The 23442-nt window shown below is 44.2% G+C and overlaps 2 protein-coding genes across 2 annotated transcripts in view; one reads left to right on the top strand and one right to left on the bottom strand.

Annotated features, from left to right (window-relative positions):
* The first annotated feature begins 14698 nt into the window (after positions 1-14698).
* sp5l (Sp5 transcription factor-like) lies at positions 14699-17800 on the top strand. The gene is made up of 2 exons (XM_048241553.1): positions 14699-15118; positions 15588-17800. Exons 1-2 carry the CDS (start codon positions 15065-15067, stop codon positions 16680-16682), a joined length of 1149 nt encoding a protein of 382 aa, XP_048097510.1. The 5' UTR covers positions 14699-15064; the 3' UTR covers positions 16683-17800.
* Positions 17801-18816: 1016 nt separating this feature from the next.
* arhgef25a (Rho guanine nucleotide exchange factor (GEF) 25a) overlaps positions 18817-23442 on the bottom strand; it is a 74534-nt gene continuing 69908 nt past the window's right edge. The window contains exon 18 of the mRNA XM_048241190.1: positions 18817-21169. Within this exon, the coding sequence (XP_048097147.1) occupies positions 21056-21169 (114 nt within the window). The 3' untranslated portion in view covers positions 18817-21055. The remainder of the gene's footprint in view (positions 21170-23442) is intronic.

The raw sequence follows: 23442 nt of genomic DNA, 5'->3' as shown, positions 1-23442 counted from the left end.
ACACACAAACTGGAACAATGAGGCTAGTAGCTTGCCCAAGAGCCTGAAGGACACTTGGCTCGCCAATGAAGGAGAGCAGAGATCAGGGAAATTCAGACCTTCTTCTCCGTCATAGCAATCCTCAACTCCGTATTCCTCCCCCTGTCACAACTGAAGACCAAAAAAAAAAACACAACCACAAAATGATCCAACGAATCCCAGTTTTCTTAATAATCTCATAAAAATCACCAGAGGATTTAATGTAGCTAGAAATGGTGACAGGTCTTGGGTTTGCTCTACTCTGTTGAAGTGTGTGCAGCCCTGTGCATGAGTGTCAGCTGGAGAAGGCACTTGAGATGCATCATTGTTATAAAGCCCATCTCAACCCCCCTGAACAGGTTCAGCCAAGGTCAGCGGCAGGCACCAATGCTGTCACACGCACAAAAGTATAAGTATAAGTATAAGTAAGTATTCAGAAATCCTTCTTTCTCATTCTTATTCCCACTGTCACAACGGGCTTGATTGCCAAAATTAGAATAAGATTAAGTATGTATCAGTGTATAATAGGCATTATTCTCACATGCAAATTACTTTGGGACAATCAACCATATGGCATGTACTCATGTGCTGGACCTTATCCAAGTTTACAATGAACGCAGCGGGAGGGGTCCGTTCTGTGTAAGCATAGCCTTACATCGGTGTCTTCTCCAGGGAGGGCAATAATGCTGTGGGCCCTTGATTCATTCTATTCAGGGTTTCCTGAATAATACCTATATACACACTTATCTGCCATCAGTCATCTGGCTGCCTGTGCGGCCCCGTGGAGCTAACGTTAACATGGGGCTGCTAGAGCGGGGCTTCCCTGGGCCTCCGGGACAGGGCTGGGCTCTGAGTCCGCTAGCCGGGGGGGGGGTTGGCGCTGGCACACGACTGTTTGACTGATCCACCCGAGCCTACCCCAGGAAGTGGTAAGGGTGACCTAACCAGCGCAACCCTCACAGCAGCACGTAGAGGGCTCGTGCTGACAGGGTGTGGGTGGATGCCTAGCGCCACTGGTAGGTAGACAGCCCTGCTTGGCGAACGTCGATGTCCCTCATTCAGATGGTCTTTTTTTTTTTAGACAAAAGGCGGTTTTAGACAGGAAATCATGCGAGAATATCATCACTGACTCCAGGGGGAAATAACCTCCATCAGATTCCGTTAAGCACTCAAAGCAGGGCTGTGTGTTCATTCACTGAGTTCGAGAACACAACAAGATGGGAAGCTTAGGGGATCAAGTCATCAACTATTGCCCAAGATGGTAAAGAGGACACAGAATTACCATAGATAATAAATCAAGAATAAAGACTAAAGAATATTGCCATACATGATAAATAAGACTATTAACAGGAATAGATAATAGACATAAAAAAGATAATAAAAATAATTTTATTATTTTATTATATATTTTATTTAAATTTACAAAACTACTAACCATGTATAATACTGTAACTAGCACTTACCAACAACTGGACATCATAAATCTACCACTTATCACTTGACTATCCCACTTTGGATAAAAGCATCGGCTAAATCACTAACTGTAAATGTAAATTGCATTTTTAGTTTATGATACTACAATATTTATTTCTTATTTACACTATTTTAATAGTATAAAAACGCTTTTCACTTTTGCTCTTAAATCATTCTGCATTCTACTTGAGACGCAAGTGAATACTTGATTGAAATGACGCACAACATTATTAAACCTATTGACTGTGGGCTCTGTCCTATATCTCCTGTCCTCTGGTCTTTCCCTCTTTTCCTCCTCCAGCACCACTGCATGAGTCCTCGGCCTCCTCCATCTCCTCCTGTGTTGAGCATCAAAGGGCGTGTGTGGCTCCGGCTGGGTGGCCGCTAGCCTCTCATTTCCTGCCGTCCCTCTCCAGCTATTGAGCAGCGCCGTGTTTGCTGAGGGCCCAGGGGCCCCCCGGGAGCCCACCAGCAGGCCCGCTCACTGGCCCGCTCACTGCCGCTTCCTGCTCATTTGAGAGTGGCTGCAGAATGGAGGGCCATTGTCCTGCCCCCTTATCTGATGGCCCGGGCCAGGGAGCCAGACAAAGCCAAGTGCCTGTAGGGACACCCCCTTCCAACAACACAGACACACACACATACACACACACACACACACACACACACACGCATGCACACACACACAAACGCACGCACACACACACACACACACACACACACACACACACACACACACACACACACACACACACACACTCACACACACACACACACACACACACACACATACACACACAACATATATGCATATAGCATATATAACATATATATTTATCAAAACACCAACAAAATAAGCACATGACTATATACCAAATCATATACTCACACACTCGGGCACATTTCAAGTTAGATATCCACACATGTAAACACCACCATGTTTTGCCTTCTTCTTATTATTCATCTCCTGCTTCTTTTCCATCTTCACTCTCCTTTTGGAATAATACCATTGTGCCCCGTAAACAGTTGGATAAATACAGATATGGACGTAAAGTAGCTAATGGAAAAAAAGAGCAGGAAAAAACCCCTTCAAATTCCAACCAAATTCCACCACCATGTTTTCTAACGGAAAAAAGTCCCAGACAGACATCTCTGGAAGTACGCTCGCTCGCTGTGGCGTTCCTGCTGTCTCCCCTCGGCCCCGTGGTGCTCATGGGTGTGGAGGGGCCTGCTGGAGCTCCGTCTGATTAATGAGAGGATAATGAGCTCCGTGGAGCGGCTGTCTCTCCTCCACCACTCACACCGACGTGACGGAGTGAGGACCGCAGGGCCGGCGAGGCTGACGCCGGATAGATGGGACAGATGATGGAGGGAGGAGAGGGAGAAAGAGAGAGAGAGAGAGAGAGAGAGAGAGAGAGGGAAATGGATGGAGATGGAAAGAGAACAGAGACAGAAAGAGGAGAGGATTGAGTTGAAGAGAGGAAGACAGAGAGGTGCATAGGGAAGGAGAGACAAACATAGTCCGTTTCACCACCGTCTGCCTAGCAAGGTAATCACACTGACAGACAGAGCAGAAGTACAAAGGCAGGGCCTGGGGATATGGATGGTTGCATGTCACATCCAATGGGGAATTGTGAGATGAGATTATGCAGGATAGTGCAGGACTGTGTGAGTCCTTCTAGTGGGAGAAGGGAGGGGTACCTCTCTCCAGCATGTAACAGTAAGGGCTCTGATAGGGAAATTGAGGGCTGAATACTTACTTCTCAAATCATCCACTGCCTGGGGCAAATTTCCCTTCCAGCGGTCCAAAGTGAGACACCATCCCAGTGCCAACAGTGACTCCTAGTGGAGAAACATAGGAAGACCAGCAGCACCTCCATCTCTGTGTATTTCCAAAGCCACTCAGCACCAGGCCTTTTGAATGGGCCGGTATGGTCCTCACTGTTTGTGTCCTGTCTCGCTGGGGTTTACCTCAGAGGCCCATGTGACACAGAGCTGGGCAGACAGGTGATGGACCTCACAGAGACAGCATTGTGTGCAGGGCATCAAAGGGAGACTTGTTGAGGAAGCGGAGCAACGCTGGGGTATCACACCGTCCCATCAGCCCTGGGCTGCTGACCGCACAGGTGTCTGTTGAAGGGGTGGACAGGCTTACATAGCTGCATAGCCTGCACCTTTAGACAGGTATGACACTGGAATATTTCTATGCATACCTGTCAACATTTAGCTTTCCAAAAACGGGAGATTTTTTTGTCGGGGGGGTGGAGTGTTTATACCGGATCTGTGTTTGCATATTTAATACGTTTCATACACGTGTTTCAACACTGCATTTCGGTCGTTGCTTTTACCTTACCATTACCTTACGCATGCCAGTTATGTATCCACCAGCTGCCTGCCTGCAGCCTACTTCTAAAACTCCAAAGCTGCTTGCTGTCAGATTTGGTTCCGAGGACACAAGTTCAGTGTATCAACAACACTCAATAACAGTTTATGTGATGTGTTAATCAATTAAATTCCCAACAATTTCACAACAGCTAGTTCTGGAGTAGGCCATTCAACTAGCCCGCTTGCTTACGAGTTACGACGAGACTCAGGCTGCGCAGTTGGCACCCGCTTCCTTATTTGGGTTTTGGGTTGCCTGGTTTTAGCCTATGACAAAACAGTTGAAATTGAAACTAAGTGATCGTGTATGTGTAGGGTGTATTTCATACACAACCTGGCAACCTGAATGGATCAATGATTTTAAAATGAAGTTTGATGGCCATGCAAATTACGGGAGTTTTCCGGGAGAAATAACAAAACGGGAGGGTGCTGGGAGATGACCTTGAAATACGGGAGAAACCCGGGAAAAACGAGAGTGTTGACAGGTATGTTTCTATGTGATCTGTTGAGGAGTGGATTAGACAATCACTTTCATTACACAGAATTCTGTTTCACCATGTTTACTTGACTGACTGGAAAGAGTCTAATAATTTCTTCCGCGGTCATGGCATGACCCAAATTCTTTTAGAACTAGTGATTGTACTGAGCTATGACTCAGCAGCACTCTCTGGTGGAGGATATTAGGAACAACAGGGTGATGTGGGCTCTCATTTCCTCCAGTGTTCCCGTACAGGGCTCACTCACTGTCACAGTTATGAGACAGCACGGGCATAAGACCAGGTGAAAGGGCAGGGCTCCCCCTCCGAGCAGCAGTCAGCTGATATGGCTGACTCACAGCAGACAAGGAATGTAGAAGCAGCGGTCAAATAGAGAATGAGAAAACAACAAGTCACCATTAATCAGTGTACCGTAGCACGCCTGGAGTGACCATCACTCAATAAAGGAGGTAAATGTGAATAATTTAGTTGACTGTAAATGAAAGACCATTGATGAAGTAAACACACTCTCACTGAATTACATGCATACTTAACAAATAAGTGTGACAATAAATGTATTTAGCACAATTATTTAGTTTACCTCACCATATTGAGAAATGTTTTATTCAGTGGTACTGTTTCTGAAATGTGTAATTGCAACATATTTAAAGTAAAATAGCACTGTAAAGATTGTGTATGGGAACAAGACCACCGCTCTGGAAAGAAATCAATAAAAATACCAGACAACTTAGAACTGCTTCTCAGAATTTTCTACTCCCCTAGTTTTGTGTCTTTTATTTTTGAAAATCAAGCTATGGCAAAAAAGTTGAATAATTCTGCTTCTTTGATCTGCTCACACACACGCACACACAAGCACAAGTTCATTTCCATTTTTAATTTTTTTTTACTCCTTTCTGTGTGAGTGCCAGCATCAAGATTTACCTTGGTGTGCAAATGTGCTGGATTAGGTTAAAAGGAAATCTCTCTGCGCGCAGGAAGGAGAGGTGCAGATGTTATGAAGTTAATTAAAAATGTAGCAATTGGTTTCTCCTGCACCAATGTAGGTTGCATCAAATGGAAGGAAACAGAGGAAGAAATATGTTTTGAGAAAGGAGAACACAGCCTGTCACCCTCTATGTATTAGTCTTTCAAGAAAATGAGAAGAGTCTAGACACTTTAAAAAAAAGGTCTGCATCTATTTAGAAGGAAACATGTTATATACTCATTTTGCATCATCAATTGCATTTTATTGCATCGAAAATATCAGTACTTCTTTTGAACATTTGTGTGGTTGGGGTTTCCGATCAGAACGTGGTTCTTTTTAAAGCCTTGTGGCAAGTACGTTCTTTTAAACCGAGAACCCTCTGTAAGCAAACTGGATATCTCCTGACATGGGTGGTGCACAGCTGAAACATGCTAAGAACAGGAACAATTTTTTCAGGAAAGATTCTACTGCAAGGATAAGAACGCATGCCAAAGAAACTCTCTTATATTTAAAAGAAATAGCATTTTTATTTTAACATTCACATCCACTTCAGAGTGCCTGAGCAGATATAAGGGGGTATTGTTTGTTTGTCCATTTCTTTTTTTATTATTCTGGAAATGTTCCTCCTTTCTACTCCCTCCATCCTCACTGCTGTTCTCCATGTTCTATTTTATCCTGTGTAAATACTCATGTGATTGTTTCCATACGAAACACTCATTTGACAAATTCTTGCCATCCTCTGGCTGGACCCCACACCGCCCCTCACAAGCCCCGCAATCACCTGAGTTTACTAGCATTGCATCAGATTGTTTACAGTAGGAGCCTCTCTCCCCCGACTGTTTACTTCTCCCCCTCCCCCACACCTCAAACAACAGTGCCATGCAGAAAAGGGTGTCAAGTCTCCAGGTGCACCCCCGTTTCCCCTTCCCCAGCCCCCCCCCCCTACTCATTCCCCTCTCCTCCACCCTCTCCACCATCCACCCCCACCCCACCATCTTGCCCCCCCCATCATGCTCCTGACACAAGGCACAGGTTTTGATTTCTCCCCTGCACAGGTGTTGCCGCCACGTTGGTGCACTATTCCCCTGCCTGTGCGTGCGTGTGCAGCTCGGCGTTAACCTCCATCCCGCGACGTGGTCCGGAGGGAGCGCTCCTCCATTGAGGGATATTACAGGCGGCAGAAGCGCGCCTCTGATCTGCATGTGCCAGGCGCTCCTGTGGTCCTGGGTGAATAGCGCTTGACTTGTTCAATTTGTTTAGAAGCCTCACTTGGCGCTTTGAAGCCACACATCTTAGCATAAATCATAACCTGTCTCTGTGCTCGCAAGCGCTTTGAAATGCAACATCTGCTTTGGAGTCCCCACTTTACAATTAGTTAGGCAACATCAATAGATTGACTCAATATCATTTTTCTTGATAATGAAGTGTTTGGGGCATACTATGTGTGTGTGTGTGTGTGTGTGTGTGTGTGTGTGTGTGTGTGTGTGTGTGTGTGTGTGTGTGTGGCTGTGTGTGGATATGTGTGTAAAGGGAGAGAGAGGTACAGGTCTAATTTTTTATTTAAGAAAACCTGGATCCTCAGCAGCCCGTCTCCTGCTCTGACGGGCCTCCAGAAACTCCTGAAAGTTTACAGGCGCGTTTCCGCTGTGTTCGCCTGCGCTCAGACACAACAAGTAAATTGGGTTACTACCAGAGTAACCTACTTAGAGAGTGTTCTGGTTGCAGGGCATGTTCACTCCAGTTGTTTACTCTCACGTCAGATCAACCAGGTTCTCTTTTTGTTCGTTTGTTTTTGGAAGCACAGACGTGTGTTCCGCTGCAGGGTAGAGTGAGGGATGAGTGCTGTAACAGAGGGAGGAAGCGGTGACATTGATTCAGTTGACAACTTGACTCATCCTGGTTACTGGCACCGGAACTTACTTACTGAAAATAGACTTAATGTCTTTACTTTATATATAGAGGACCATTTTTTTTGGTCTTTTGTCTCAGATTTTCATTTTCCAAAGCATACATGCAGATTTACTGTCTAATTAGATCTAATACTGAGACATATTAGTATCATCATGAGATACAATATTTGACGGCACTCTGGGACCAGATAAGCATCAACTTTGTGTAAATGTAATGACAATTAAGTTTTTCTTATCTTATCTTTAACTCCAATCCAAAGCACACATTTTTATAAACAGCATTTAGGATTTTTGTGAATGTGAATAGATCACAACGTTTAAAACATTAGAACTATTTTATGAGGAAACTTCCTACATTGGAAAATATTATATATGGTTGTATGTTGTTTGAGATATGCCATATGTTTGTTGAGATAGTTTTGGTCTTATGGCATACACTCTCAATTAAGATGAAGATCAAACAAGATAAACTTCATCCACCTGCACCAGAAAGCACACCCCCCTCATCTGCAACATTAAGAATTCTTTTTGCACATTGATAGGAATAATAAAAAGATATATATTTATTTAGGTGTGGGGTTTATTTTTTTTTCTTACACCAGAGGAAGGCATTTGATCAGTCGTCATCAATTAAAAATGTACGGCGGTGCAAATTACAGCGGGAGGATTAGATGAAAGCCTCTCTCTGTCACACGTTGCCATCCTCAAAGCAGGTGAGCCGAGGCACCACGGAGGAACGCGCGGCTGATCCTTGGCATGGCTGTCGGTGGGGGTGACAGCCCACCATCCACCCCTGCACGTGCTGACTGCAGGGCCTTAAACATCTGCACGACGCCGCGCGCACGCTAAGACATTAAAGCTGTATCCTGGAGAGGCAGGCCACTCCACCATCCCGGGTGAGCCCCCACACAGGCCCCTGGGCTGCATACCTGACATGGGCACTCTCACTCCACATCTGGCCTCCAAGAGGCCTGGGTGAGAGATGCCGTTGGAGGGAATTGGGGGTGATGGAGGTTCAATAAGGAGTGGGGGATTAGGGGGGAGGGGTTAGGGTGACAGATTGTCATTGTAGGCTAACTAAAATGCATTTGAGACACCAGCTGTCTGCTTGCTGCCAAGTGATTTTAATGAGGGGCTCACACTATTGGTGGTGTGCAGGCCATGTCTGTCATGGACTGACACATAAAAGATCCTACAGTATGTATACGTGCAATATGTATATGGGTGGCCTATGTGCGGATCCATATATGTATTTTTCATGCGATTGCCTGTGATATATTTCCCTCATTATGCTTACTAGCTTCTGAATTAGCATCTCCCCCTGACAGCGGCACAGCTGAGCAGAGCGCCAGCGCTGGGGCCAAAGCTGAGGGGGATGCAGGACCGCATCCAAGCAGGAGACGTCTCCATCAGCGAGGGTCCTGGGCTGCCATGTTACACACGGCCCCGTGCTAGCTCCACTGCGGGCCGCCACGCGGCTCTACACAGCCAAATTGGCAAGGGTCCGTGCTCGGCACAATACCCATGGCAACTCCAGGCATGTGAAAACGCAACTGTCAAGTGTTGAGCTAATTACTTCCTTTTGTTCATCAGCATGTTGAATGTGTGTTTAGAGGCACCGTGTGATTGATAATCGCATTGTTTACTTTTCCCCATTGTTTCGCAACAGCTTTTTTATTATTTATATAACGGTGCCTTTGCCTGACAGCCATTGTTGGGAATTATAGTCTTTTTATGGGGGTTTAGTGTACCATAAATAAACAATTTCCTTTTGTCTTTCCTAGGTAAATTTGTAAACATGCATTTTGAATGCTATAAAGATGAATGGATGTTTGACTTCATAGCAAATTAGGAGTGTTTACTGATCAAGGAACAGCCATTGTATAATCTTCAAGTAATATTTCCAACACCAGCTGTTTTTTATCTGAAATAATCTTCTTTCAAAAATGATAGCGAGAGCAAACAGTGTATAGTATTCATTTAATTTTTTAAATAAGAAAAATAGTTTTATGTTTTTATATTTCTACAATTTACCATCTTGTCCACTTAATGTTGATACATTATTAAGATAACACAGGCATGTGACCCCTTTCCAGCAGCATTATTCAATGTTAAAGCTATGCTTTTTATAGTTGAAATTTAAATCTCTTCTGCTGCTTGATAGTTTGTGAAATGCTTGCCAATTTATTTATTTATTTATTTTACTTTTTGTTTGTGAAAGTTCTGTGGTGATCTGTCTAAAATCAGATTTTGCAATAGTTTATATAATTATTATTATTATTATTTTCAGCAGCATTACTTTATACATCTAGATGGATGTATAGCAAGCTTTATTTTTTTACCCAAGATTTATTAATCATCTTTGAAGTTAACTGTTTTTATGATTTGCTTTCTTTCAGTAACATTAAGATACTAGAGTGATGTCCACAATGTTTCATATTTCTTTGGCCAGACTAGTGCTCTCAGTGCTCGCCCTGAAAGAGAGGAGTCCCCTTTTATCTTCACACCAAAGTGTTCTGTTCAAAGCCTCCGCAGTCTCCAGCTCTTTCAGCTGGCTGAAAGCACCAGCTCTCTTTTACATCTCTGTGTTTGCCCACGTACACGCTCCCTTTCCCCTGCGTCCACCAAGAAGAAAACACATGACATTGTCCTTGACAGATGATATGACTATGTCCAGTGACAGTGACATTTTATTGACATTAACATTGCATTGAAAGATGCCATTCCCAAAAAAATGGAGAGGGGAAAAAAAGAGAGAGGAGGGAGGGGAAAAAAGCTGCCATCTCTCAGCTCTCCCTTCGCAGTTCCTTTGCCCCCCTCCACTTCCTTCTTCATCCTTTCCCTCCTTCGTCTCTGGGAGTGCGGGTGCATGTCAAGCGATTGTTGAATTGAAATATTGATGTGGAGTATCAAAGCATGGCGTATCACTCCTGTGTTTCCAGAACTAACCGAAAGACGCTTTGATCATGGGCTCCTGTGATCTGACTTCTGAAGTTGTTAAGAGTACTGGAAAACAAAATGCAAACAAACTTCAAGTGCCCCTGGTTCTGATAAAAGTTTTTTTTTTTCTCCTTTGACAAGTAGAGATGTGTGCTTCTCTCTCTTCTTCTTCCCTCTCTCCCTCTCCCCCCATCTCTCTCTCCGTCTGCCCAGGACTTGCTTTTCCTTCTTTCCTAAATGCACATGGACAAGCTCTCAAGTTTGCATATTTCATTTTGTTGGGGGGTCTTGAGATCTCTTCATAAGTTCTTTCAGGGGCTTGCTCCTAATTTTTGTATTTGCATTTGCAGAGCATTATCAAATGATATCAGAGGTGATGCCTTGGCTGTAAAGGGTGTTTGGATTCCCACCTTCCCTTCAACTCTTCTCTGAAGTGTTGCATCACGGCATTCCACCTGTCTGTCACTGGTGACTGAGTTTTACTAGGTCGGAGGTATGTCACTGTGAAGCTTGTGTTTGTGCGCGTGCGTGCGTCAGCGAAAGTGAGATAGAGATCGAAACAGAGAGAGAGAGAAAGAGCGAGAGAGAGAGAGAGAGAATCTATGTGTGTATGTGACTTGTCAGTGTGTATGGGTAGTGGCATGTGATCCATGTCTCTTAATCTGCACCCTGGCACAGAGCATATTCCATAAGCAGACACAATGGCAGAAAACCTATATGAGAGCACAGAGGGATGGCCAGGTGTCACCGCTGGGTTCAGTGCCTTTCCCCTCCACTCCAACATCTTCATGCAAACTACTGAAACAGACTGAAAAGAGTATTATGTGTGTTTTTTTGCTGCGACAAATCATTTCCAAATCGGAATTGTTGGTTATAGTCATCTACTTTCAAGTAAGCTAAAATATATATTCAAATCGTAACTATATCAGCAGGTAATTACAGTGCTTACTTACAGTGCTTAATCCACATTTTTGCATTTTCGTTTGGCAAATTAACTTCACATTTTTTTGTTTCCCATTACATAAAGGTCATCATGTACACTTGAGGAATATAGTCAACAATTATATCTTTTTATGAAAATTATTACTCATTCTATTCCTCAATCTATCCTCAATCCCCATTTTTGTCTTTGTTCAACTTCAAAGTCCCAGCACACTGTGTGCAAATAAGGTTAGAGGGGCATGCTGGGGGAGCTAAACAACAAGCCCAAATGACCCTACCAGCCTGCTGTTAAAAGGCCACCTCTGCCCTGTCTCTACGAGGGCAAATGGGTTTCACAGGGCACAGCTCCCGTCATAAGTGTCCTTTTAGTGAAGGACCAGACGCCCTGCGTCTTCCCCAAAGACTCATATCCAGTCCACCATGCCTCCGCTAAAAGTGCTTGGAGTCTCCGTCATTACGCTGCTTCTTCATCTGGCTTCTTCCTATTGATGAGGTGTGAAGTTGCAGGGTGCAGCATGCGTTTGCATGCTCTCTGTCCCGTCCATTATGCCCCTGTGGTTACCCAGGGGGCGGGGGAGCGGCAGGCCAGGGTCATTTAGCCAGCACAGTGCAGTAAAATGGGCTTTTTTGACATGGCCACCAGTAAAAGAGCCATGGCACGCTCTTTAGAGTGCAGATGGTCAAGACAGCTGGGACAATTTAGTGATCTGAGGCTGTTAAACTGCCCCCCCAGACATGATAAAAAAACAGCTTGACAGCATGCATATTTCTGCATTGTTTTGGGTGGCTTTTATGAGAGCAGGGATCTGTAAATGGGAGGATTTGTCATCTGTTGGAGGAAGAGAGGCACAGATTGCTCCAGCCTCTTTTGCAGAATGAAAATAAACCAAACCCTTAGATGAGTCTCAGACTGGGCCTATACATCACAATGAGAATCCATCAAGTCGTTACACAGCCCCAGAATGTTACCGTCACTGTCACCAAAGATTAGGATTGAAACACTTTTCTTTATTGCTAAAATCATGCTATTGCTAAATACATTTTGTGCGACTCATATTTCAAATGAAATTCATTGCATAATTTCAAACCACAAACAGAACTGGGCTGTTTTCCTGAAACTTAGAAGCCGATTTGGAGGACTAGTGTTGCTGCAGTGTCGGTAGAACATCTCATCATCCCATTGCCATCATCCTGCCCAGGCTTCTCTCTCTCTATCTCTGTCTTTCCCTCTCTCTCTCTCTCTCTCTCTCTCTCTCTCTGCACTGGAAATTAGTTTTCCCTTGAAAACGGCGCAAGCTGTATCCAGGTCTATTTAAATGAGGTAACATGGGGAAGGTAAGCACAACCACATGAGCATTGTTTTCGCAGTTCAAAGTGAGGAGAGAGTACTTTGCACTTCAAAGCCACTCATCTGGGAGGCAGTCAGTGGAGTGGGGGTGGCGGGGACAGGAAATAGGAATCGGGGTAATTAACAACTTCTGCTCAGTAATAAACCTCACGGAAGGAGACACAGGGTGCTGCTCTTTGGAAGGCCACCGTATATAGTCTGAATGTCATTTTTTTTACAGGATACCTCCAATGTATTCTACTTATGTGCAAGATTTCATTTGTGTTTTATTTTTTTGTAATTTAAATTCCTAATTAGCCATTTGTGATAAATATTTGCTTTACATGGATTTTAACCAGAAAATATTTGTTGTGGAACAGAAACAGCAATGTGCTTCTTCTAGAGCCTCTTGGTGTAAGAAAACATGTGTTATGAGTACTCCTTGTGAAAACACATTTTATTTTTTAACATATTCACACAATTCTACTCTCTTTACTGAGACTTGCTTAATTTTATCCTATTTTTTTTTAAAAAAAACATTAACTTTTCTGCACATGACTAAACAAGACATCCACCTGGCAAACCTTCACTTTACAGTAACTTGGTGCTGAATGCCTTAGTAATAGAAAAGACTAGAATGCCAGAAAATATAGAATAGAAAGAGTCAGAGTCCGAAGCAGTTGAGGAGAGGAGATGGAGCAGAACTGTGTGCCACTTTGTGAAATCCCATCAGTCAAGGTTATTCTTGGGAGACAGCCCCCCCCCCCCTCTGTTCCTTCCCCATGGTGTCCATCCAGAACAAAATCGCCATGGGTTCTAATAAGTTTAACAGATACCTGTTTTGAACGTAATAATAGCGCAATGTGTCTGACAGTTTTGCCAGTGATGAATAAACGGTAGCGTAGTCTTTTTGACAACAAAAAATCTAACACGTCACATTTGTAATTTTTGCAAAAACCTGACAAGAATTGCATGGCATCCTTTCATGATATATGACATCGCCTATATTTATTTGTTTTACAGTTTCTTTGTTATATTATTTCACTAATTGTTTCCTTTATCTTTGTATATTATTTGTATTAGGCCTACCAACTCAAACTCAACAGGATGTTAATGCAAATAGATACGATAGAGCCAAGAAGACCTCAGAAACAAAACAAAAAAGCAGTTTCTAATGACAAACACTGCTGACTTTGTTTTAATATTAGACTAATTAAGTTACTTGCACAAATACCTTAATGTGCTGTAGCCCTGCCACATATATGTGAAGCTACGTATTGGCAGACAAAAGTTTATTGTAATGCGACGAAGTGAAGGCAGCGCTTGAATAAGAATCCCATGCGTGTGTGAATACAGAAAGCACAAAGCAGCGAGGATTTTCCCTGTATTAAGATGTTAAATGACTTTCTGACATCTGTAGGCTCTTTTTTAAATGTAGAATGGCTGGCCAATTGGACGGGCAGAGCTGGGTGAACTTAGGATGCCTTCTCGATCTGCATTTAATCCGTTTAAATGTGATAATGCCCTTAACTTGAACCCGTGAGTGTGAAAATGTCACGCAGTGTCGTTTATTTGACCTGTCACTTACCAGTGAGAAACCGGGCCGCTTTGATGGACTTTTATTCGGTTTGTTTAGAGGATGAAGAGAAGCCTACTAAATAAGTTAAAATGAGGTTTGTCCGGACCAAACATCCCTGAAGAAAAAAGCCCAAAAGTTACAACGTAGCCAAGGTGTAGCCTGCAAGTGATCATCTCATAGTAGCCCAGAGTCGGCTTTTTATCCGAGATCGTCCATCGCAGTGGGGATTTTGAAATAATTTTCACATAAATAGTCTGGGAGCGTATTATAGACCTAATAATGATAACAATAATAATAATAATAATAATAATAATAATATTAAGCATCATATTAGTAATAGCCTAATGATAGGTCCAGTTCTAATTTGCACTAATTAGCCTATGTATCTGTAAAAATGTTATTGAGTTTCCCTCACTTGTGACTTTGTGTTTTGTAACAATTGTGTAAAGGGAGGAGATGTTTCACGGATGAGCGTTTGGTTAAATTTCATTTGGATGAAATGAAGGCTGGCTTTAGTGTATGACACACACACCCTCACCTAATCTGCGTTACGTCCCCCCCTCCTTGATATTACCCCCTCCGTGTCAGCCCCTCTATTCACTGACTCTCCTGGTACATATTTAAGAGACCCCGTTGAGAGGATCTTTTCTCTATAAAGAGAAGATGCAATCCGACCGCCTTTGAAATGATCCCAAGGATTTATTGCAATCAGCTCTTCTTCGCACTTCAAAAGGGAGGCACAGTGTTTGAAAGGCAGCGGTCGTGAAAAAGGACTCCAAAGAGCGGCAGCAAGTGCTGCAGTACAGACTAGTTGGGGAACTTTTTGCCACAGAGTTGAGAGAAGCGCGGACGTTTGGGAGCGTGTAGCGTGTAGCTTGTCGCTGGATTACTGCTTTTACACGAGGACTTGGAAGGACTTGTCGAGCTGTTGGACTTGTATGATTTTACTCTTTTAGGTGATTGCATACCTGGTGTTTTTTTCGCACTTGTCTCCGCTGCGTTGGCTGCAGGTGCGGACTCCGGACGCCTGGACTGATGGCTGCGCTGACATTATCCAGAACGGACAATTTTCTCCATACATTTTTACAGGTTAGATAATGCATGTTTCAAACTTGTGACAGTCTTGTGTTCGTCTGTACTAATGCAAGATTATTTCACTGCGTAGGCTATTGTCTGAACAACTCACAGAAACCTAATATTAACATTTAAGTTAGGCTAGCTTAGTAACAATGGACCATTTGGCCCTTACACCATGAAGAGTCTCGGGGCAGAATCTCAGAGTTAGGTCATGCATTAGAAAAAATATGTTTTAAAATATGTTTTAAATATCTGTAAATCTAACATGACATTTCATTTGATCACATGTAACCTCAGCATATTAGCTGTTCCTGGTATTATTATGTTCGCTAATGTGGAGTTACTTTTAAAATTAAAAAGTTAAAATGACCAAGTTTATGTTAATAATCTGTCATTTTACATTTGTTTATTTTTTGTGTGTTTAAGTTGTGTTTTTACTGCTCAGATGAATAACTGCTTCTTTGACACCTGTCCACTCCAGGACCGCACTCCCAGCTCGTCTCCAGAGAGTGGCCCCAACCCGCTCTCCTTCCTGGCCACCACGTGCAGCCAGGCGTGGCAGGTGGGGGGCAGCGTGGGCTCCGAGGGGCCCCAGTTCCCTTATGAGGGCACGGTGAGCTCCGCTTCCGGCATGTTCCAGCTCTGGAGCAATGACGTGGCCCCAAACTCGAGCCTCGCGGCCCACCAGATGGCCTTCACCGTGCCCAAGGTTCAGTTTGCGGGCCACATGCAGACGGGCCTGCCCCACCCCGCCCACCACCACCACCATCACCACCACCACCACCACCACCACGAGCTGCCCCTCACCCCGCCGGCCGAGCCCCCCGCCGCCTACTCCTTTGAGCTCTCCCCGGTCAAGGTGCTCTCCTCCCAGGCCCAGGGCAACGGGCCCTACTACCCCCAGCACAACGCCGTGGGCCAGAACTTCTCCAGCTTCCTGCAGAACACATCCGCGCGGCCCCACCTGGCCGCCAATGGCCACGTGGAGGAGGGCCAGCAGTGGTGGAGCCTCCCCCAGACCAACGGCTCGGCGGCCAACCACCCCTTCTCCTCCCTGGGCCGGCAGCTGGTGCTGGGCCACCAGCCGCAGATCGCCGCCCTGCTCCAGGGCACCTCCAAGGGCCTGCTGAGCTCCACGCGCCGCTGCCGCCGCTGCAAGTGCCCCAACTGCCAGGCGTCAGGGGGCGGCAGTGCGGGGCTGGAGTTCGGCAAAAAGAGACTGCACATCTGCCACATCCCCGAGTGCGGCAAGGTGTACAAGAAGACGTCGCACCTGAAGGCGCACCTGCGCTGGCATGCCGGTGAGCGGCCCTTCATCTGCAACTGGCTCTTCTGCGGCAAGAGCTTCACGCGCTCGGACGAGCTGCAGCGCCACCTGCGCACGCACACGGGCGAGAAGCGCTTCGGCTGCCAGCAGTGCGGCAAGCGCTTCATGCGCAGCGACCACCTCTCCAAGCACGTCAAGACCCACCAGGGCCGCAAGGGCCGCGGAGGACCCCCAGCCCAGCAGCAGCAGCACCCACACCACCACCACCACCCTGGGCCAGACACCCTCCTCAGCATCAAGAGGGAGTGAGAGGAGGGAAGAGGCTGGGGGACAGAGACTGAGCCAGAGTGGAGAGACAGAGGGGGACCAAAAGAAGGAAGGAGAGGGAGAAAGAGACTCTGAGGAGCGAGACACTTTGAGATTTGGACGCACATGTTCCTGACATACATACAAAGTGAACACTGGTGCACTCGACAACGCTCAGACTGTGTGTGCGTGCTCTCTCACTAGTGAGATGCAGTTCGGGCAAAGCTGCTAAGCCATATTTGCAACAAAACAGACTCTAATATTAGCCTACTTTTGATACCACTGGAAGAAAAAGTTGGGAGGACCTTTGTCTGAAAGGTAACAAAGAGCTGCTGGACTGCACGATTTGCCAGTGCAACGCACTACGTGATATAAATACACTGTGTGGAGACACTGGACAAGACACAAACTGACCATGGACAAGGGTCCTGCATTCTACTGTAAACCACTGCCAGCTCAAACCTGTCAACTGCAACTCTAATCGGCCGTAATGTACATATATCCAACATGACTAATTAACTTCTAGGTGGCTTGTATCTATTGGGTTTCCCATGTAATGTCAATGCAATAACTTTGAGCCAGTTCAATGTATGTTATATACTAAGTGGAGGAGGTTCAGGTAGCATTCATTTGAAAGCACAAGTAAAAATAATTTATAATGTTTAGTTGCGGTGATTACATATGTTTCTGAAGAAAATGTTGCCTTAATGGAATATGGCTCATTTTGTAGGTGTCCACATATATTTTTTTTGTCATCAGTGATATATTTAACATTTTAATTTCACATTGACATTAAGTTTGAATTTAATAAACACATCTGAAATCCTTAATTTGTCTCTGTTACCCATGTTGACATGATAAAAGGGATTGTCAAATCAAATTAAATTAAATTTGAATACCATTTTAAAAGTGTTCCATTCAGAAAAGAAAGCCTTAGTTTTCATCTGTTATATGACTGTTTGGTGTTCTGCAAGGCACTGATGCTCTGTGAGTTCCATTCCTTTATGATGACCTTACGCTTGAGATCTGGACTCTATAGGAACTGGTGTAAATACTGTACATAGATCCCACAGTTCTATGAAGAAAGCATGTGACATTAATAAATGACTGGATCAAACAAGTGCCACCTCCTTTTGTTCTCTTTATTTTTTATCACTTCACAGGGATGGATCCTTTATTTTTGTTTTGCGGCACAGAACAATGCCTTAGGGACTTCCTGAGAACCTCATTATATTTAAGATGGAAGTATAAGCAAATGGGCGAGCAGTGAAGTCTAACATTGTCAGAGCGCTTGACTTCCAACGCCTCTTCTGACGGCCATTGAAATGGTAATGAGCCGAACAATGGGGATGCTAATTTGAAATGGTCATTGTTTCCTCGGTGTTGGGCCAACACTTTGAGGAGGACAAATGACAGAGAACCCCTCTGACATTTTACACCTTGGTGCGAGTCCTGCAGAGCACCGCTGGACGGAAAAGAGGGGGAGAGGGGGACCCCGGGCCTGACCCTCCGCAATCAAGTTCACAGCCGCCAGGGTCCTGCTCCCGGCCGTCCTTCACAGCATGGACATCACAGAGTCAACAGAGGGGTGCTGGACGGCCCTCCAGAGGTGCTCTCAGTAAACTGAACCCCCTCTGGCACGACCCCCTTTGCTGGTGACAGTGGGCCCTTTGATTCTGCCTCCCCCACCCCACACCGTGAAAGCTAATACCTTGATCCCCCCCAGCTCCAGTTCTGCTGCCCAGCCCCCGTTTATCACAGGCATGTTAGCAGCAGCGCCAGCTCCTCTCCCGTCCGCCGGGGCCCAACGGCCCCCTCGGCTCAGGCTGCACCCTGGGACAGAGCGCAGATCACCAGCCAGATGCCCGCTAACACTGGGGTGGCCCCTCTTCTTCCTGCAGCTTACAACTCAACTCTACTAGATAGATAGATAGATAGATAGATACTGTATTGATCCCCAAGGGGAAATTCAGGATACTTCTAGACATAAGGGAAAAAATATTCAAATTGGAAAAGTGCATTTTTTCCCTCTTTCAGAAAAATAGCAAAAACAATCCAACTTTTGTTTTATTTAATGATAAACCTCATCATACTGATGTTATCATTTCATACAGAGGACACTTAGACAATATGAAGGTTGTATTTCAAAAAGACACTTTTTTATTTGATATAGTACAACAATGAATTTCTGTCAGATAGACATATTCATATTTTTTCCTACTTTGTATCCATTTCATTTTGTATATCTGTAGGGGTACTTTTCAATACAACATGCACAACTGCCAGACTCTAAACCCAGATTAGGGCATTTGACCAGCTCTTTGAATATGTAAAACATGAGTGGATTGACAAGCAATCAATCAAGCCATTCCTGTATTTTTGTGTAACAGTTTCTTGAAGACATGCCTATAATTATCTGGCCACCTTTGGTAAAGCTTTATTGTTAAAAACAAATTCAGATCAAACGGACAAGATGCAAGAGCTCCTTTGAAGAGCTGTACTGTTTCCCAGCAGAGCCCTTTGGCGTCCTCTCCTGGATCAGTGGGGTAATTAATCTAGTCTAAGGCCCAGGCATCGGAGCTATGGCCACTTGTGCTTCATGTCTTACAACTCAGCTAGAAATCAATACTACAACTGGTCTGGGATGTCTGGTGGCTAAATGGGTATCAGTGCCAGTAACTTGCAGTGTAGCCTTACCCACTGCCCATTTTGTTAGAATGACTTGATTAGAAGGACACCAAACATTAACACAAATTGAAAATTTGAACAAAATCCAAAATGGCAAAAACAAAACTAGCCTTTTTTTCTTTTGTTTTTACAAAAGGACACGAAATGAATACCAGCAATATTAATGGATCATTCCAATTTGCCAAAAGATCTGACAGTAACAATGCACTGACAGAAGTATCAAAATATTAGTATAGAAACTGCTTCAAATTGGGACATTTTATTTTCTCTCTACTTCAACCTAAAAGGGTCTGGCACCAGCTTATTTGGCACTTTGTCTAATGATGTTGGGGGGAGTTGTCCTGAAATGAAAAGATATGTTCAAACCACCCTTCTTTGCTGCTTTTGAAATGAAGGGGTCCCTGGAGACGTGTTTGAAATTTGGATAAGCCTGTGTAGTCTGACTCCGCCTGCCTACAGCTCTCAGCTTTGTCTTGGGTCTGGTTAAACCAGGCTACACCCCTCTATCTAACGAGCAGAAACCTGTGAGAGTGTGTGTGTGTGTGTGTGAGAGAGAGAGAGAGAGAGAGAGAGAATGAAAGAGTGAAGGTAGGAGCATGGGAGGCACACATCCAGCGTTCCTTTCTAGTTCATGGAATCGAGCCTCTCCTGGCGTCCGCCACTGCGCTGACTGGGCTCAGGGGAGCTCGCCATGTCCACCCCCAGCACACAGAGAGGACTCGTCTTCCTCCCTCCCCTCTCGCTTTCCGCCTCCACTCTCCTCTGTCATGTCCTGTCCAGTAAGGGCCAATGCGATGGTCCCATGAGACTCTCTCATCTGTGCGTCAGCGTCGGCCAACTGCTCCCCCGGCAGTCAGGAGCTGGTCTCAGACAAGCAGAGCCCCAGAGCAGAATCCACCCACCCACCCCCCACCCCAGCCGTAGGGGCCACATGTGAGCTCGCTTTGTCCCAAACAATCAAGCCTCAGTCCATCTTCATATGTACAATTTCATTGTGTCGACTGTCCATTTCTTGCTCAAATATCAGAAAGAACAGGAGCATTGAGTAAGGTGGGGAGCTGTGCTCTGCTCGCGCAGCAGACGTTCTGGAGGTGGGCAGGAGCTGGAGTGGGCCGTCTGTAGCAACAGGCAGCGGCAGGGGGAGGGGAAACACTTTAAGGTCCAGCGGAGCCGAAAGGCCCACTGCAAGCTCCGTTCCACAGACGTGTGTCCACTTGTGGCCATGAAGAAGAAAATAAACTGCACGTCCACAACAAAGAAAGCCGTCGGTCGCGGGATCTCCATGTTTGTTCACATCCACACATATAGGCACCCACACACACGGACAAGCATAGTACACAGCTCAGCATAGTACACAGCTCAGCATAGTACACAGCTCAGTCACTTTCATTCAAACATATTGAAGTATTTTTTTTTTTTCCTTCAACTCCAGTGACCTCCCAAAAAAGGAATGGTTATTTATTCTCTGGAACAAATTACATTCTCCTCAAAAACGACAAAAGAACAGGCAAAAATTAGGCAAAAATAGTCCCTTGGTCATTCCAATGAGAACGTCAGTGATTAAAAAGACAGAGCCACAAGAAAAGGAAAGATAAATAATAAAGGCATGATGATGATGTAGACAACAGCGGTGGTGACGAAGATGGCGATGATGGTGGTGCTGATGAAGAGGATGGTGGTGTGGCTCTTCAGAGGTCATCTTCGTCCAGCTGGGCCAGATTGCTGGAGCGCCGGGGGAGGGAGGAGCCAGGCACCTGACCACCGTCTCCCATCATGCCTCTGTGGTAGCTGTCCCCTCCCCTCTGTCAGAGGAGAGAGAAGAGAGAAGAGGAACGTCACTCACCACACACACACACACACACACACACACACACACACACACACACACACACACACACACACACACACACACACACACACACACACACACACACACACACACACACACACACACACACACACACACACTACATTGACAAACACCAGGGTTGCCATAATCTGTCTCACAAAAGATTACTTCCAATCAACCACAATCTAATTTATCTTGTTGTTGTTTGCACTGGTATTGTTTAGCAGGCATAAGCTGCATTAGGGTGTCTACCTACTCAAATACTCTCTAAGTAAGCATTTGAAGGTCAAAGGAAATTTGGTCATAATGCATATTATGAAACAAGTTAGACACCAAATACTAGAGCTTCTACTGAGTTATTCAGTTTCAAGTTATAATTTATGACTACTTTTAAAGCATAATCCTCCCCCCCACTGACAGAGAAAATGTCTCAAATAGTAACTGCTGTAGGCAACCTTGTGTCACGCACATCAGAGAAAAATATCACTAATTATGGAGTCTGCAATTGGCCTGTCAATAAAGAAAATTATAACCTGACAACAGTCAGAGGTGAAAAATAACAACCACAGTGGCAGTCCAGGTCTGCTGTTTACAGTGTCACTTCATGTGCTGCCCTGTGTGTTGTCCAGGTTTTACAGGACGTGTGGTGTGTCTGAATCACTAAATGGCTGTTGACAGTGTCTCAGGTGGACATACAATTACAGGGGAGGTATCAGTGTCACTGTTACAGAAAATATTTACTAATACATCACAGAGTGAGAGAGTCACTTTACAGAGAGTCACTTTACAGTTCCAATAAAAAGTATTCACCTCCTTTGGATATTTCCCCTTTTACTGCTTTTATAAATGGAATCTTAATCAATTTAATTTGGCCTTTTTTTACAATAATTTATAAAAATCCCCTCTTTAAAGTCAAAGTGAAAACAAATTTCTACAAAGTGACTGACCTAAATCAACAGCAGTCCAGCCAGTTGGTGCTAGTAGTATCACAATTAGTGAAATGGAGATAGGTAAGCCTAACTGAGAACTATCCATGCAGACTCCCTGCTTTAATTGCTGCAAAAGGTGCATCTACTATATTTATGCAATAGCTTATTTTGCATTATTTATTTTTAATTACTTAACATTACTTTGTAGAAATCTGCTATCACTTTGACATTAAAGAGTCAGATTTTTGCAAATTATTGTTAAAAAAAGGCCAAATCAAATTGATCAAGATTTCATAAAAAGCAGTAAAAGGGGAAGTCCAAGGGGTGTGAATACTTTTTATAGGCACTACATTATGGAGGGAAGAAACAAGTAGAAATATCTATCTACCTATTTATCCAAATATCTATCTATTTATCCATCTATCTATCTATCTATCTATCTATCTATCTATCTATCTATCTATCTATCTATCTATCTATCTATCTATCTATCGATCTATCTGTGTCATGTTTTCAGTATTCTGTATCATCTCCATTCAGAACTTATTTAAACTGTATGAACAGATAAATAAAGATCTGAACACAAGGAGACAATCACCTGCCTATGTCTGCCTTTCCACAGAAATCTACCTCAAAGGGACATTTTAGACACAGAGGTGCTGAAAGAAAATATGTTTCTCCTAAATACAACCCAAACAGTCAACATACCACCATATTATAGTTTTTCTCAGTCTTTTGGACATAGCTTTGAACAGACAGCAAATGCTTTAGTTTATCCATGCAACTGCTTGTGTGCAAAGGTCTGCAGTTGTTTTACATTTTTAATTGCTAATGTCATGTTGGTCAAAATGCACTATACTGGTTCCATGCTGAATAGTCCTACCTTATAAAACAAATAGGCCCTATTTCATCACTTGAGTCATTACATGCAAAAGTGTTGAATTAGCGGTCATAACTAGTTGTCACTCTGGCGAGCATATTTATGTGAATGTAAATATACGGGCTGACAGGAACGTAAATAAATCTGGCACAGCTCTGCCCAAGGAGTGTTTCCGGTAAATTGGTCATTTTTCCTTTGCACAATGATGTAAAATGCTGTTTTTTATACTGTGACACCTCTGTCAATAAATGACAGTGTGAACAGTACAGTGAAATCTGTGAAATCTGTCCTGCCTCTTGCAATCAATGCCTCCTATACAATAATGTGTAACTGTGTAGTTTTAAAATAACTATGCCACACATCCTTGTGCTTAGAGTAAACTGTCACTGACAACATGACAAAGCAGTTTGACTGTCT

Source organism: Alosa alosa, chromosome 4, assembly GCF_017589495.1.
Source record: "Alosa alosa isolate M-15738 ecotype Scorff River chromosome 4, AALO_Geno_1.1, whole genome shotgun sequence".
Classification (NCBI taxonomy): Eukaryota; Metazoa; Chordata; class Actinopteri; order Clupeiformes; family Clupeidae; genus Alosa; species Alosa alosa.
The sequence above is the reverse complement of the archived record's forward strand: the minus strand, read 5'-3'. Positions and strand labels throughout refer to the sequence as shown.